This window comes from Oncorhynchus nerka, linkage group LG2 (assembly GCF_034236695.1).
Source record: "Oncorhynchus nerka isolate Pitt River linkage group LG2, Oner_Uvic_2.0, whole genome shotgun sequence".
Classification (NCBI taxonomy): domain Eukaryota; kingdom Metazoa; phylum Chordata; class Actinopteri; order Salmoniformes; family Salmonidae; genus Oncorhynchus; species Oncorhynchus nerka.
Window position 1 is genome coordinate 69,628,461 of NC_088397.1, and position 17,131 is coordinate 69,645,591.

The 17,131-nt window shown below is 39.8% G+C and overlaps 1 protein-coding gene across 29 annotated transcripts in view; it reads right to left on the bottom strand.

The window, feature by feature from the left end:
- Window positions 1-14,204, bottom strand: part of LOC115140752 (gastrula zinc finger protein XlCGF58.1-like) — a 40,053-nt gene extending 25,849 nt beyond the window's left edge. For 25 of the 29 annotated variants that reach the window (XM_029679326.2, XM_029679342.2, XM_029679302.2 and 22 more), the window contains exons 1-6: window positions 14,106-14,204; window positions 4,746-4,914; window positions 3,708-3,893; window positions 3,071-3,217; window positions 2,332-2,458; window positions 2,000-2,083 (exon numbers count right to left, since the gene is read on the bottom strand). In XM_029679326.2, coding sequence (XP_029535186.1) covers window positions 2,000-2,083; window positions 2,332-2,458; window positions 3,071-3,217; window positions 3,708-3,893; window positions 4,746-4,790 — 589 coding nt within the window. In that variant the 5' untranslated portion in view covers window positions 4,791-4,914; window positions 14,106-14,204. Of the gene's footprint in view, window positions 1-1,999; window positions 2,084-2,331; window positions 2,459-3,070; window positions 3,218-3,707; window positions 3,894-4,745; window positions 4,915-13,656; window positions 13,967-14,105 lie in introns of those variants that run through there. The other 4 variants (XM_029679294.2, XM_029679090.2, XM_029679070.2 and 1 more) reach the window with 3 other exon arrangements.
- Window positions 14,205-17,131: the final 2,927 nt, after the last annotated feature.

Consider the following 17,131-nt stretch of genomic DNA (forward strand, 5'->3'; position numbering starts at 1 on the left):
AGGATTATAGGGACTCCGTAACTATATTCAATGTGCTGGACAAAATTGAGGCTATGATTAAGAAGTTGGAGCTCTTCTCTGTCTGCATTAACAAGGACAACACACAGGTCTTTCCATCATTGTAAGATTTGTTTGTTTGCAAATTAACTCAAGCTTACGGACAATGTCAAATGAGATACAGCGAAGCACAGGAGTAAGTTGGGTGCACAATTACACAGGTATTTTCCTGAAGCGGATGACACAAACAACTGGATTCGTTATCCCTTTCATGCCCTGCCTCCAGTCCACTTAACGATATCTCAACAAGAGAGCCTCAACGAAATTGCAACAAGCGGTTCTGTGAAAATGTTATTTAAATCAGATGCCACTGTCATATTTCTGGATTGGGCTGCGCTCAGAGTATCCTGCCTTGGCAAATGGCACTGTTAAGACACTGATGCCCTTTGCAACTACGTACCTATGGGAGAGTGGATTCTTGGCCCTCACTAGCAGTAAAAACTAAATACAGGCACAGACTGTGTGTGGAAAAGGATTTAAGACAGACTCTCTCCAATACAACCCGAAATTGCAAAGTTATGTGCATCCTTTCAAGAACACCCTTCTCATTAAATTGTGATTAACTCACCACAGGTGTATTTCGATGTACAAATAAGGTTTAATATGTAAGACGGTTATTAGCAAAATGATTGATTATTATTATATTATTATTTGTGCCCTGGTCCTATAAGAGCTCTTTGTCACTTCCCACGAGCCGGGTTGTGACAAAAACACTCACTCATTCTTATGTTTAATAAATGGATCGTATAGTGTGTGTGTGGGGCAGGCTTACAATGATGGCAAAAAAACATTTGCGTGCGCGCTGACCCTGGTGCTAGAGGGGGTACGCAGCTGGAGGTTGAATGTTTGAAGGGGTACGGGACTATTAAAAGTTTGGGAACCACTGATTTAGGCTATACGTTGCTAAATACCAATACCAGATTGGGCACACTTGCTATATAATGGAACATTTTTGGTAAGAAAACCATCAGTAGAGTTGAAAATGCAATGGAAACCCATTTAACTTTTATTTATTTTTATTTGGTACATGGAAACATCTCTGTTGGGAAAATGTGCATATTATATTTATGATGATGGTTTTTTTATATTCTCATGAAAATCTGTCACCAATTGGATGAAAACCTAGAAAACCTTTTAAGTACAAAATGTACTGGATTTTGATCAAACGAAAATACCACAAAACAAGATGACTAGAATCTAAAGCAAATAGTTTATTTCAAAATAAAAATGCAAACTTGGAAAGCATAGTTTTCTTTTCCAATTTAGGAGATGCTGCAGGCCACTCGTCAAATAGTTTACTTACCAAGATTACTTAATATCTCAGAAAATCATAGCTTTTATTTTACCTTTATTTAACTAGGCAAGTCAGTTAAGAACAAATTCTTATTTCCAATGACGGCCTAGGAACAGTGGGTTAACTGCCTGTTCAGGGGCAGAACGACAGATTTGTACCTTGTCAGCTTGTCAGGTTTGAACTTGCAACCTTCCGGTTACTAGTCCAACGCTCTAACCACTAGGCTACCCTGCCGCCCCAAACTACCCTGCCTCCCTAACTAATAGTTTCTTGATATCCATGCTGTAAATTCTATTCAAAATATCATACTGCAAACAGAAAGCTACTGGTAACTTGCAACACCTTCACCTAGATAAAGCAACATTGTCCTAAAACTGGGACCTTTGACCACAGAAGGCTGCACAATCTATAAACATTTGTATCAAGCAGACCTTTCATTTGTACTCTCACTGGTGTTGGGGGAACCATTTGAACATATGTGATGATAACCCCTCTCCTTCATATAGTTGAGGTGAAAGGAAGTGTGAGCTTTGTTGGAAATTACTGTCCAAATGACAAACACTGAAACACCTTTATACTGGGGTTCCAGTGCAGCACTACAGATGTAGCCTGTTTAGATAAAGATGGGTATGGTAAGAGGACGCATACCCGTGTGAATCAGGCTGTGTCTCTCCAGGTGGTAACGCTGAATAAATCTCATGTCACATATGCCACAAGCGTACGGCTTCTCCCCTAAATCGAAGAGTACCAATTTTAGTGAAAGGTCCCCACAGAGAACACCAAAAAAGGTGAATGAAAATCTGACACTAGACAAGGAGGCCATCTCATATTCTTAAAAACACCAGTCACTTAATCCAAACTGGTGTTTCTGCTGGCCTTATGTATTTTCTAACTGTATTAGCCAGGCATTTTAAACATATCCCTAACTGGTAATGGGGAACCTCCAGAAGTTAGCTGGCCATTGTGGTCTTGACACATACCTGTATGAATGAGGATGTGTCTCTTCAGGTGATATCCACTCCTAAATGCGCCATAACAATGATTGCAGATGAAGTTTTTCTGCACTTTAGATATTGGACAGTTACCATTCTCATCCACAACAACCACCTATGCAGGATAGGACAGAATAGAGGCTCGTCAAAAATAATTGTAGGCCTAAATACACCACACAGACAAAAACTCAAAGATACACATCTACTAAATCATCACTACAAGTTGGACTTCACTTTTGTATAGAAGGAAATGTATGATTCATTGGTTTATTCAGTATGAGAAAAGCTAGTACTGTCCAACTAGTCCGGGTTAAAAAGGTAATACATTATTTCTAGCTCCTTGTAAAAATAAATGAAAAAAGAGGTGACCATTTTGGCCATTTAAATGACAAAGTACCCAAAACCTAGAGAAGGGTTAACCCCTCCCACCCCCATATGTTACTGCTCCCCCTCTCTCACACAATAACAGTTGTGTTCCCCTCCCCCTCTTTCCTCTCCAGAGAACCCCATCTCCTCTCCACTCCTCCCCCCACACAAACAAAATATGTGCACTCAAAGGCACCAACTCAGCTAGAGACAAAAGTCAGTCTTATACACATAGAAGCACACAGAGAACCAAACGCCCACAGACGTGCACACAAACACACTTTCAGTCTGTTTTTATAACACAATCCCTCGGAAACACAGAAAAAAGTCAATTTTGCTTTAAAAATTCAGAGGCACTGACCTTCCCTCCCCTCCCGTCTTGCTCTCTCACTTTACAGGGCGTTCCTGACTTCCTGTTCTTCTTTTTCAGCTGCATGTCTTCATTGGCCCTCATTTCCTTCTCGTCCAGCAGGCGGGGGGTGTGGAAGTCGCCCTCCTTCCGGATAAGCTGGGGTGCACAGACAAGAGGGAGAGAGGGCTTTGAGTCAGCCTGACTGGACTTTTTTTGATTGCCTGAAAACGTACAAATAGGAATTACCGTACAGAAATAAAACAAGAATATATTCCTTGCTTTCTAAATAAAATAAAACGTGAAGGACAGGATTGTTTAGAATTCTTTATGGGATTATGCTGGGAAACGAATAATAATAAGAGTAAAAATAAAAAAAAGCTTTGTCAAAAGACAGAAGGTAACCTCCCTTCATGCCTACTTTTCAATTGCAGTACATATCTGGCAGCCTCTTTAAATCATTACTGAAGACTATGATTTAGGTATATTAGCAGCCAACAGTAAGAAAGTGCTTGACCTACATAAATGCAAGTTACTGCTGAGACCTAGCCAATGCAATAATTTCTCATTTGTTGTTCTTTCAGCGAGTGACAATGACAAACAACAAAGTCCCCTCCTCCCCCTCTGCAGTGCCCCGGCGCCTCCTAACCAGGGGTGGACAGCTCATTCCAGATGGCAGGATCATGTGGCTCTGAGGACCGCGGTCAGGGCCATCCCTCTGGGGCGGTGGTCCATGTCCGAGCGGAGCCATCATCTTCTTTGGCGGACCGGCCATGGAGCTGGCCTGCATCAGGGCCATACTTGAGAGAACAGCCTCACAGCCAAGCAACCCTGCCTGGGAACAGAACCGAGCCTGAGTCAGGAAAAATCCACTATCAGACATTTAGAAAATACATAGTCAACTCATTAGTTGTTTTGGCTCTGTACTCCAACACTTTGGATTTGAAATAATACAATGACTATGAGGTTAAAGAGCAGACTGTCCACTTTATTTTAAGGGCATTTTCTTCTATATTAGAGTGAACCGTTTAGAAATTACAGCACTTTTTTGTGCCTAGTCCTCCCCATTTTAGGGGACCATAAGTATTTGGGACAAATTCACTTGTGTATAAAGTAGTAAAAAGTTTAATATTTGGTCCCAAAGTTAGACGCACAAATGTAATACCCCCAAGACATGCTAACCTCCCACCATTACAATAACAGGGGAGGTTTACATTTTTGGTGGGGGTATGATATATTTGTGCGTCTAACTTTCACTCATTATTCTGCGCTTCTTCAGGTCAATCTGTTATGATAACACATGATATGTACAAAAAGTGCTGTAATTCTAACTGGTTAACCCGATATGGATGAAAATTAAAGATGACAGTCTGCACTTTAACCTCAGTCATTGAGTTGAAGTACAAAGCTAAAACAACATGTGTCACTGTTCCAATACGTTCGGAGCTCACTGTACAAATATAACCAGTCTGGGTGTAGAGAGGAGCTAAACAAAGGAGAAAACAAAAACTCAAGACTTCCAGAGGCTGAGTTAGCTACACCAGAAACAGTATGAAACACAATAAAATATTTTTTCAAACACAGCACCTTTGATGACGACAACATCCTGAGTGACAAAAGATAAATGTAGCCTAATAGTAGGCATGTTGGTTGTAGAAATGTTATATTTTTTTGTTGGAAAACAAACCCATTTCATATGATCGCGGACTGAGCTGCTGGGCAGATGTGACATTGCAGTGGGAACGGTGTATGTGAGGGCGGGGACGGGGGCAGGGACAAGGTCATCCAGGAATCCGTCAATCAGGATGGTCAGTCTGATGGGAGGCCACACCCACCTCACTCATCTAGCACTAAAACTGAAGAAGAGGACGATGTGGACAAAACATGAAAACGCATTCAATAATTTAAAAATAAAATAATTTAACGCTAAAACCTGCAGTGAATCAAATTGTAACTACTCCAAATCACACAACACCCAATTCTTACTCAAAAACAAGCATCCACATAATAACTGTAGACAGTCCTTTGGTTAACTCCTTGTTTGCCTTTGTCACCAAAGGGGTATCCTACAAAGCAAGCTAGATCTACTCAGGGTTTTCTAAAGCTAGCCAGCTTCAGTTAGCATCACATTCCATCTCAGGCTTCATCTGTATTACAACGGTGCATATCGCTCGCCCGCCTTCCACTAACTCAAGCAGGCTTGTAACTGCACATGCATGTAGCACTTGGCTTGTCGAACGCCAAAATCTTAAATGACACAATGCTGTAACATCAATCCATGGGTGAGTCAATGCCACAATTTCATATGTGCCGAAATCAAAATGAAAGAAAAGTTATCTTGCAAATGTAGCAGGCTATGGTGTGAAATAGGCTTTTAGAAGTGCTGTCTTTATTTTATTACTACTTATTGTTAAATGGCGACTTGTGTGCTTATCAATGCACAACTACAAGCCCCCCTTTCCCCCCCACTCCTAATGACAAAATAATCAAGTCACACAAACAAGTTTCTGTGCGTGAAGTTTAAAATGCATTCTGTCATTACTAAATGTGTAATGTGACATTAACATTATTTTTAACAAACATTTGGTTAATAAAATATTTTAAATCCTCAAATGAAGGGGATAACGACAATATTTGCAAGAGGGAGGGAATCTGATTTTATGGTCCTCAACTTGTGGCTCAGTCACTTCAAGAAGTGGAATTAGCGTGCCCCGGAGCAGGTTAGTTCTGAAGGATTCGTTGCCATAGAAATGTACCTGGCTAAAAAGGTAAGCCACCTTCTTATGAAGCGTTATCCTGAGTTAAACTCAAGAGTTGACCAAAGTTACCTCGCTAACTTTTCATAACTGCTTCGTAGGATAACCCTTTGGTCACTTGGCTATGAATTAAGATTTTGAAAGAACCGCTCAAGTGTCCCACCAACACAACACATCTAGCTAGCTAATACCCAAAATGGGATTCTCAAGCAATTACAATACAGAACAATAGCAATTGTGTACATAAACATAGCTAACGTTAGCTAGCTGTTGAACAGGTGTGACCACAATAAATATACAATAAATTTGGTACAAAGAAATGACTGATACTGCAAGTATCAACCCCCACATGATTTTAATCACTTTCTGACTGCACCCCTTTTGATTTGAACAAAACCTTTCATACCATGTTTATCCATGGTGGAAACAGTAGTCAGAAAGTTACTTTTTGCAATGGAGTGCCAAAACATTGAGCGAGGTGCTCAAAGTCGACCGATTTTGCATACCCCACCATACCATGAGACGTCCATGTCTTCATCACTGAAAACAATTAACGGTTGATATCATTTCAAAGCTTACAAATCCGGGATTTCAAAATAGTCTGATATCTTGAAAAACGTAAAAACTTAAATAAAATAAAGCTTTATTACATTTCTAATTTTCACAAATGTTGTAGCTTCGACCCCATTTGACATCATCTGAAGTGTTTGTATTGTGCCCGTCATTGGTTGAGACAGTATACTCTTGAATACAGGGTGGGTGTCATTGCAAACATAGAAATTAATTCCTAAACTGGACCACTCTCTTCAGACACCTGAAATTTAGCTGATACAGCATTGACATTTAAATTGTATTGAAACTATAAACTTCCAAGTAGTGCCAGAAAGATGGACGCCGCTCCACCCACTGTCAAATGTCAACTTGAATGGGTTTGTCTATTCTATTATCCATTTCTATGATTTCAATAGGTTTCCTATGAAAGATCGAAAAATTTAATTTATAACGGATATTCCCACTCAAGTCAACATTCTATGATGGGTGGACCTCCAACCATCTTTGTGGTGACATTTGAAAGTTGGAATGTCAACTTTATACACATTTGAGTCAATCTATCAGCCCAAACATGACACTGGCCCACCCTGTATTCAAGAGTATACTGCGTCTCAACTAATGGCAGGCACAACAAACAACTCGGATTATGTCATAAAAGGGTCTTAGCTACAACACACACTGAACAAAAATATAAACAACATTTCAAACCAATTTTATGTCACATAAACCGAATATAACAGGTTCACCTTACAGTGAAATGCTTACTTACAAGCCCTTAACCAACAATGCAGGAGAGGTCGACCGATTAATCAGAATGGCCGCTTAATTACGGCCTAGGAACGGTGGGTTAACTGCCTGGTTCAGGGGCATAATGACAGATTTTCACCTTGTCAGCTCGGGGGATCCAATCTTGCAATCTTACAGTTAACTAGTCCACCGCTCTAACCACCTGCCTCATTGCACTCCACGAGGAGCCCGCCTGTTACGCGAATGCAGTAGAAGCCAAGGTAAGTTGCTAGCTAGCATTAAACTTATCTTATAAAAAAGAATCAATCATAATCACTAGTTATAACTACACATGGTTGATGATATTACTAGTTTATCTAGCGTGTCCTTCGTTGCATATAATCGATGCAACGCTGGGGGATGATATAACAGAAGCACATTTGCGAAAAAAGCACAATCGTTGGAAGACTGTACCTAACCATAAACACCAATGCCTTTCTTAAAATCAATACACAGAAGTATATATTTTTAAACCTGCATATTTAGCTAAAACAAATCCAGGTTACCATGCAATATTAACCAGATGAAATTGTGTCTTACGTTCATTGCACGCAGAGTCAGGGTATATGCAACAGTTTGGGCAGCCTGGCTCATTGCGAACTAATTTTCCAGAATTTTACGTAATTATGACATAACATTGAAGGTTTTTCAATGTAACAAGAATATTTAGACTTAGGGATGGCACCCGTTAGATAAAATACTGAACGGATTCGTATTTCACTGAAATAAACGTTTCGTTTTTGAAATGGTAGTTTCTGGATTCGACCATATTAATGACCAAAGGCTCGTATTTCTGTGTGTTATGTTATAATTAAGTCTATGCTTTGATAGAGCAGTCTAACTGAGCGATGGTAGGCAGCAGCAGGCTCGTAGCCCAGGTAGGGGCGAGGAGAGGGACGGAAGCTATACTGTTACACTGGCAATACTGTGGTGCCTTTAAGAACATCCAATAGTCAAAGGTATATGAAATACAAATGGTATGGAGAAATAGTCCTATAAATACTATATTAAATACAACCTATAACCTCTTACCCTGGAATATTGAAGTCTCATGTCAAAAGGAACCACCAGCTTTCATATGTTCTCATGTTCTGAGCAAGGCACTGAAACGTTAGCTTTTTTTACATGGCACATATTGCACTTTTACTTTCTTCTCCAACACTTTTGTTTTTGCATTATTTAAACCAAATTGAACATGTTTCATTATTTATTTGAGGCTAAATTGATTTCTATTGATGTATTATATTTATATTTAAGTTAAAATAGGTGTTCATTCAGTATTATTGCAATTGTCATTTTTTTAAATAAATAACTTTTTTTTACAAATTTAAACATCCGCTTTTTTTGGTCCTCCAATAATCGGTATCGGCATTGAAAAATCATAATCGGTCGACCTCTACAATGCAGTTAAGAAAAATAAGTGTTAAGTAAACATTTTAAAATAAAAGTAACAAATAATTAAAGATCAACGGTAAAATAATAGCGGTAAAATAATAGCGAGGCTATATACAGGGTACCGGTAAAGAGGGGGTACCGGTACAGATCAGGAACCTCTCTAAAATTATCTGCTGAAAATGTTGCAACCCCTATTACTAGCCTGTTCAACCTCTCATATCGTCTGAAATTCACAAAGATTGGAAAGCAGCAGAGGTCATCCCCCTCTTCAACGTAGAGACACTCTAGACCCAAACTGCTACAGACCTATATCTATCCTACCCTGCCTTTCTAAGGTTTTCGAAAGCCAAGTTAACAAACAAATTACTAACCATTTCGAATCCCACCGTACCTTCTCTTCTATGCAATCTGGTTTCAGAGCTGGTCATGGGCACACCTCAGCCACGCTCAAGGTCCTAAACAATATCATAACCGCCATCGATAAGAGACAATACTGTGCAGCCGTATTCAACCTGGCCAAGGCTTTCGACTCTGTCAATCACCACATTCTTATCGGCAGACTCAGCCGCCTTGGTTTCTCAAATGATTGCGTCGCCTGGTTCATTAACTACTACTCTGATAGAGTTCAGTGTGTCAAATCGGGGGTGCCACAGGGTTAAATTCACGGGCCCTCTTTTCTTTGTATACATCAATGATGCTGCTGGTGATTCTCTGATCCACCTCTACACAGACAACACCATTCTGTATACTTCTGGCCCTTCTTTGGACACTGTTAACTAACCTCCAGACGAGCGTCAATGCCATACAACTCTCCTTCCGTAGCCTCCAACTGCTCTTAAATGCAAGTAAAACTAAATGCATGCTCTTCAACAGATCGCTGTCCACACCTGTCCGCCCGTCTAGCATCACTACTCTGGCCGGTTCTGACTTAGAATATGTGGACAACTACAAATACCTAGGTGTCTGGTTAGACTGTAAACTCTCCTTCCAGACTCACAATAAGCATCTCCAATCCAAAATTAAATCTAGAATCGGCTTCCTATTTCGCAACAAAGCTTCCTTCACTCATGCTGCCAAACATACCCTCGTAAAACTGACCATCCTACCGATCCTCGACGATGTCATTTACAAAATAGCCTCCAACACTCTACTCAACAAATTGGATGCAGTCTATCACAATGCCACCTGTTTTGTCAAAGCCCCACATTACTACCCACCACTGCAACCTCTACGCACTTGTTGGCTGGCCCTCGCTTCATACTCGTTGCCAAACCCACTGGCTCCAGGTCATCTACAAGTCTTTGCTAAGTAAAGTCCTGCCTCATCTCAGCTCACTGGTCACCATAGCAGCACTCACCCGTAGCACGCTCTCCAGCAGGTAAATCTCACTAGTCACCTCACTAGTCTTGGCCAGGTCGCAGTTGTAAATGAGAACTTGTTCTCAACTAGCCTACCTGGTTAACCTCTTCAGTCGACCCTCTACTTTTTTGAACATTCTGTTAAAAATCGCGCAACATTTCAGCGCCCTGCTACTCATGCCAGGAATATAGTATATGCATTTGCTTAGTCTGTGTGGATAGAAAACACTCAGACGTTTAAAAAACTGGTTAAATCACTGCTGTGGCTTACCAGAACGGCATTTACATCGAAAAGCACAGGAAAAACTGATCACTGAAAATGGGGAAAATATATCCATGCGCTACTTGAACCCATTGATAAACGTGAACCACAATTAATTGACTGAGGTTGCAGTACCTACAGCTTCCACAGGGTGTCTAGAGTCTTGTCATTTCCTTGAGTTTTTTCTTGGTCAAACACATACAGGACACCGTATCTAATCCGGTCTAGGACCGGATATTTTCGTTGAGTTTCTAGCCGGACATTTTTCCAGACAGACAGCTAATGATCTTTACATCGCCTCCTGATGAATTTTATCGCTTATTAACGTTTACTAATACCTAAAGTTGCATTACAAACGTATTTCGAAGTGTTTTGTGAAAGTTTATCGTCGACTTTTTGAATTTTAAAAAATGACGTTACGTTTTGAAACGATGTTTTTCGTTTATCACACAGTCTACATATAACGATATCTAGGCTTTATATGGACCGATTTAATCGAAATAAAGACCCAAATAGTGTTTATGGGACATCTAGGAGTGCCAACAAAGAAGATGGTGAAAGGTAATGAATGTTTTCTATTTTATTGTGCGGTTTGTGTAACGCCGAAATGCTAATTATTTTGTTTACGTCCCCTGTGGGTCTTTTGGGGTGTTGCATGCTATCAGATAATAGCTTCTCATGCTTTCGCCGAAAAGCATTTTAAAAATCTGACTTGTTGCCTGGATTCACAACGAGTGTAGCTTTAATTCGATACCCTGCATGTGTATTTTAATGAACTTTTGAGTTTTAACTAATACTATTAGCATTTAGCGTAGCGCATTTGCATTTCCAGAGCTCTAGTTGGGACGCAAGCGTCCCGAGTAGAAGCAACAGGTTAAATAAAGGTGAAATAAACAAAATAAACAGAGTCAATGTGCAGGGGCACCGGTTAGTCGAGGTAATTTGTACATGTAGGTAGAGCTAAAGTGACTATGCATAGATAATAAACAGAGTAGCAGCTGCGTAAAATGAGAGAGGGGGGAGGGGCAATGGCAATAACTTTTTTGCACTATTGTTTAGTAAGTAAGCATTTCACTGTAAGGCTGCACCTGTTGTATTTGGCGCATGTGACAAATAAACGTTGATTTGAATGCAAATAGTCTGGGTAGCCATTTGATTATCTGTTCAAAAATCTTATACCTTGGGGGTAGAAGCAGTTAAGAAGCCTTTTGGACCTAGACTTAGCTCTCCAGTACCGCTTGCTGTTTGATAGCAGAGAGAACAGTCTATGACTTGGGTGGCTGGAATCTGACAATTTTTAGGGCTTTCCTCTGACACCGCCTGGTATAGAGGTCCTGGATGGTAGGAAGCTTGGCCCCGGTGATGTACTGGGCCGTAAAGTGTTGGTCCCATGTTTCATGAGCTGATACAAATAAAAATCCCAGAAATGTTCTATATGTGCAAAAAGCTTATTTCTCTCAAATTGTGTGCACAAATGTGTTTACATCCCTGTTAATGAGAATTTCTTCAATTTGCCTAACACCACATCAGCCCAGGACCTCCACATCCGGCTTCACCTGCGGGATCATCTGAAGGGGGGGGGGGTATTTCTGTCTGTAATAAAGCCCTTTTGTGGGTAAAAACTCTTTCTGATAGACTGGGCCTTTCTCCCCAGTGGGTGTTACCACATTCCAAGAACCACCCATGGTGGCACCCCTGCCCAGTCATGTGAAAACCATAGATTATAGCCCAATGAATTAATTTCAATTGACATAATTCCTTATATTAACTGTAACTCAGTAAAAAAAAAAGTTTCATGTTGCATTTATATTTTAGTTCAGTATATAGGGACACGTAAAAAACATAACGGTATAGCTTAAAATTTAAATTTTATTAGACAACAAAAGTTTGACAACCCTGTTTATAAGCTTTCAAATTATTTCAATCTCAACCGTTTCAGTGATTAAGACATGGGTTTCATTGTAGGGTGGGACATGCAAAATGAGTTAATGTTAAGGCCAATTGCTGTCAAAAACTAGACTTGTCTGCGTTTTAAATAGAAGGGTTGGTTGTTTAGCAACAAAACCAACAGGTGGGGCAAAACAGACAGTCATAGACTTTTGACAACATGTAAACTATATTTGGTCTCCAAATGTTCATTGAAAACCAACACATTTGCACAGTGAGCACTCATCTCAAATACATTGTACAGTTGTTGGGTTAGTTAGCGAATTTGTCATATTAGCATAGACATCAGTCAAAACGCCTCAAGGCATGGTACCATTAAGGCCTGAGGGGTGTGGTATATGGCCAATATACCACACCTAAGTGCTGTTCTGAAGCGCAACACAGAGTTCCTGGATACAGCCCTTAGCCGTAGTATATTGGCCATATACCACAACACCCCGAGATGCCTTATTGCTATTATAAACTGGTTACCAACGTAATTTGAGCAGTAAAAATAAATTATTTGATATACCACGGCTATCAGCCAACAGTCATTCAGGGCTCGAACCACCTAGTTTATGAATAAACAGTTACTTTTACTGCGCTTAATACACCGGTAAACAGTTTATAATAGCAATAAAGCATCTTCGGGATTTGTGATGTACGGCCAATATACCACGCCTGTGTCCAGGCACTCCGCGTTGCATAAGAACAGGAATAATACTGTGAAGATGACAATACTGCCCTTTAAGTACAAGAGCTGCTTAAAACGATTGCCTGAAATTTCGGTTGGTTGGAGTTTTGGCCTGTTAAAATGAGATCATAGACCAATAAGAGAGTTCCAACCCTCTCTGCCAATAACAGATAGTTTTCCCCTCCCTACTCAGAGCACTCCCAGACAATCCTAGCAAATGTATTACTTTAGAAATTGCTCTTTGCTAAGAAACTATTTTTCTTTTTGGACATTTTAATTGAAAACAATCACAGTAAGGTACTTAATCGTTACCCCAAAAATATTTGATATTGACAAAAACGAATGCATTGGATATTTAAGCACCGCCATCTCCTGAACGTTGTCATTCAGGGTCAATAAGTCACTTTCTGACCACTTATATATACACCATGGGCAAATATATATGGAAAGTTTTGTTCAAATCAAAAGGGGTGCAGTCAGAAAGGGATTTTAATCATATGGAACGACCCCATAGCCACATAATTGAAAAACATTTTACAAATGAAACCAATGGCACCCATAGCCGGCAAGCTAATGATCCAAGAAAAACCTCAAAACTATATTTTCCCAATCATTGCTAACACTACATAAATATTTGTAATTTCGCAGGTGCTCTACTAGAACCACTGCATCAGCAACCTCTTGATACACTAGCAACTGATTATCATAACAGATTATTACAAATCGTAAAGTTAGCTGGCTATTTCCCCTGGCTGCACTGCAGCTAGATAACGTTAACGGGGCAAGGTTATTGACCAAGTAGTGTGAAAAACATGCTAGTTATCTGTCACGGTAGAAATAGTACTTGATGTAATATTTAATTGACTGACCCAAAAAATGAAAGTATTTCCTCATAACTCACGGAAACAAAACAGAGCGAATAAGAGCTAGCTGTTTCGGGCTAACATAACGGCGTTACCGTTGGCCTCCACGCACATCAAATCGTACAAACTTGAGTTGCCATCTAAAAATCGAAATATGATATCGCTAATCCGGATCCTGATAAATACAGCTAGTTAGATAAAATAACAGTTCGAGGATTGCTATCAAACGACGCACAAGACTGAGCAGTTACAGCAAGATTTCGCGATAAATAGGGAATGGTCGATGCGTACTGTAGTTAGCGAACGTTCTCCCCTCCCCTGTTGTCTACGCTAACTCAAGTCGTGTCACTTATTTTTTGCTTAGAGGCGGAGGCCGAATTCCGCAAATATCGTCTGATACACGACTAAACATACAAAACATTGGTGATATTCAAACGTTGTTTTTTGTTATTTACCTTTAATTTTACTCGTCTGTCGTGGCTCGTCACCCGAGTTCCAATTTCTTTCAGTTTACAAACACAGGAAACGCCACCGGATGTGCTCCCTGAGGAGAATCCTGCTATGCGATTGGAGAAAATGGGTATACACGTCTGCCATGTTGGTGAATGTGAAAACGTTACTCCATTTTAGTTGATATCAATTAGCTGTCTCAACTACAGATAATTTCAGTTTAGAAGGGGATTATTTTTGCCTCAACATTGCCTGGATTCATGCACGTTGATTTTCTTCCACAAAAACATGATTTTCAGCCTTTGCCCTTCCCAAAAACATCATCATAGCTTAGGCTATTCTAAAACATTGGAGTTCCAATAGGATGTGTGAATCAAAGCATGTAATTTCCAATTTTGTAACCGATAACTACAATAATATATGCCCTTTAGTAGACACTTTTGTCCAAGGTGACTACAGTCATGTGTGCATACATTTACACAGGGGTTGTCCAGGGAATCAAACACTACCTGTCATTGGAAGTGCCTACCAACTGAGCTACAAAGGATGACAAAAGCATTGGCTTTAGAATGTTACCATTTTCTTTGACCAATGCATAGCCTAGGGGAGAGTGTGATAAATTGAGCTTTTTTTTTTTACATTCAGCATCACTGAACAGTACTCTAGTATTCTTGCTAACAAAGACATCTATATATGTTTCAGGATGTTGTGTATCCCTAGAAATAATCAGAATTCATGTAAACATAACAGTTTTGAAAACAGCTTGTCCAAAAAACACTTGTCTCTTGGCACAATTTACCCCGGTTATGGGCTAAATTGAGTCACAGGACATGGTATATTAAGTCGCATACAAATTTCTGTTATGAATGAAATATTATATTATATTTCATTTGCACACACTGTATATAGACTTTTTCTATTGTATTATTGACTGTATGTTTGTCTATTCCATGTGTAACTCTTTGTTGTTGTTTGTGTCGCACTGCTTTGCTTTATCTTGGCCAGGTCACAGTTGTAAATGAGAACTTGTTCTCATCTAGCCTACCTGGTTAAATAAAGGTGAAATAAAAAAAATGTAATAAAAAATTACCACTACCTTTTTAAAACCATGTCTATCTTTATTTCCCCAACACAGTTCACTTACCCTTACCTTATTTCCATTGGTTCAATTTACCTACCAGTGTTTTTTACCTAACTTGCTTACCACTTTTTCCATGTGGTTTCTTCCTTCACAGACTCCATGAAATTATTACCTCTTCCTAAATATTTGGTCAAATGATACCTTTTGTGTAGGCTATGGTTTCCTATAAAAAAGAGTGGCTCAATTTACCCCTTTGGCTCAACTTTCCCCACTCCTCCCAACCCCAGTTTGTAGGTGCACTGTGTAAGAGTGAGCTACAAGTTGGCAGCCCACAGAGCTAAAGCCTACGCATCAGATCAGATTGTGGAGCTAACGTAAGTTTTCAGGTCTCAGGCAATGTTATTCATCATACAGTATATAATTCACCAAACTAACTCCTCCAGGTCTAGTTATTTAGAAAAACATTAGACAACTTAAATCTCCAATAAGTCTGTGTAAGCCTGTGTAGGCCTAACCCTATTTGTCAGTAGCTAGGTTTCATCCATTTGGCGATGGACATCATGTGAATATTCTTGAATCCACATGAAATAAAATAGTCCCATTTTCCCACCATCAAATGGACTTATTGCAGATAAAAATCAGTGCATGATACGCACTGTCAAACAGAAGCGAAGCATCGATCATCAGAATAAGACCCTCAATATTTATTGGAAAGCAGCATTAAGCTCATCACGTGCCCTTTCACCACCCTGTGAAGTTCATCATAATTTATTCAATCTGTAGCTTAATAACTGCATAGTTTCCCGAGTCATAGTGGGAGGACCACACACCATCTCATCGCATGACTCCAAATTTACTTCGATATGGTTATTATATCAATATTTGAGCATAAAGGCATTTCCAACGCCATTTCCCAGATAATTAATTATACCTACACAAAATTATCCCACCATGTTGAAGTTGAACAAACAAATTAGGGTCATATGGGGTGAGACGCCCCCCCACCCCCACCCACAAGATGGTGTCATAATTATATAATCCAATGAAGTTACATCCATTATTTTATTTTTAATATACATGCAGGGAAGCCTTAAGACAAATCATCCACTTGTCTAGAGAGAAACATTTTGATTGTTTTTGGGTAAAGTAGTAATATATTAGGTTAGTATGTTGGGGCAAGATTTTCACGGGGGCATCTCACTCCTTTATGGTTGATCATTTGTTTCTATCTGTAATTCAGGTACTGGCTAGCCCAGTTAGCGAACTATCAACCTCACTAGCAGAAAGTCTGAGGTGAAATAAATGTTAGTTAGCATAAGCTAATGTCTGCTAGCATAGCTAGCTAACCCCCAGTTAGCAGGGTTAGAATTAGCGTTAGGGGTCAGAGTTAAAATAGGGGCTAGGGTTAGGATTAGAATAAAAATTAGGGTCAGAATAGGGGTTAGGATTAGAATATGAGTTAGGTTAGGGTCAGAATAGGAGTTATGGTTAGATTAGGGGGCAGTTCTCCACTGTTCCTAAGACAATTTCAATTTTCAGATGAGAGTCCTATGTTGAGGAGGGGATTTTTGTATTATGCTAATTCAATTTCCATGTGGTGCAGACACCAACCTTAATTGAGTTGTCTACTTCCTCTCATTTGGCTGAACTAATGCCTTTGAGCGTAGACATAAAATCTATCACGTAACCAGAATCAGATGGCTGTGTGCATTTCCATAGGGGCGTGCTCTTTGCCACTTGTCTTCCACATAGATAGGATCCAGTGGGCAGGGTTGACTGAACAGTAATGCAAACACACACAGTCATACAGCTAGCTGTACATCTGTATTTAAACTTTGCTGCTGATGGGAGCATTGTTGCAAACTACCTAGTTCTTACACTGCAACATATTGTGTCTGCAAACATAATTCAGGAATCTATGAGGTGTCTCCACAGCTGCACAGAATATCA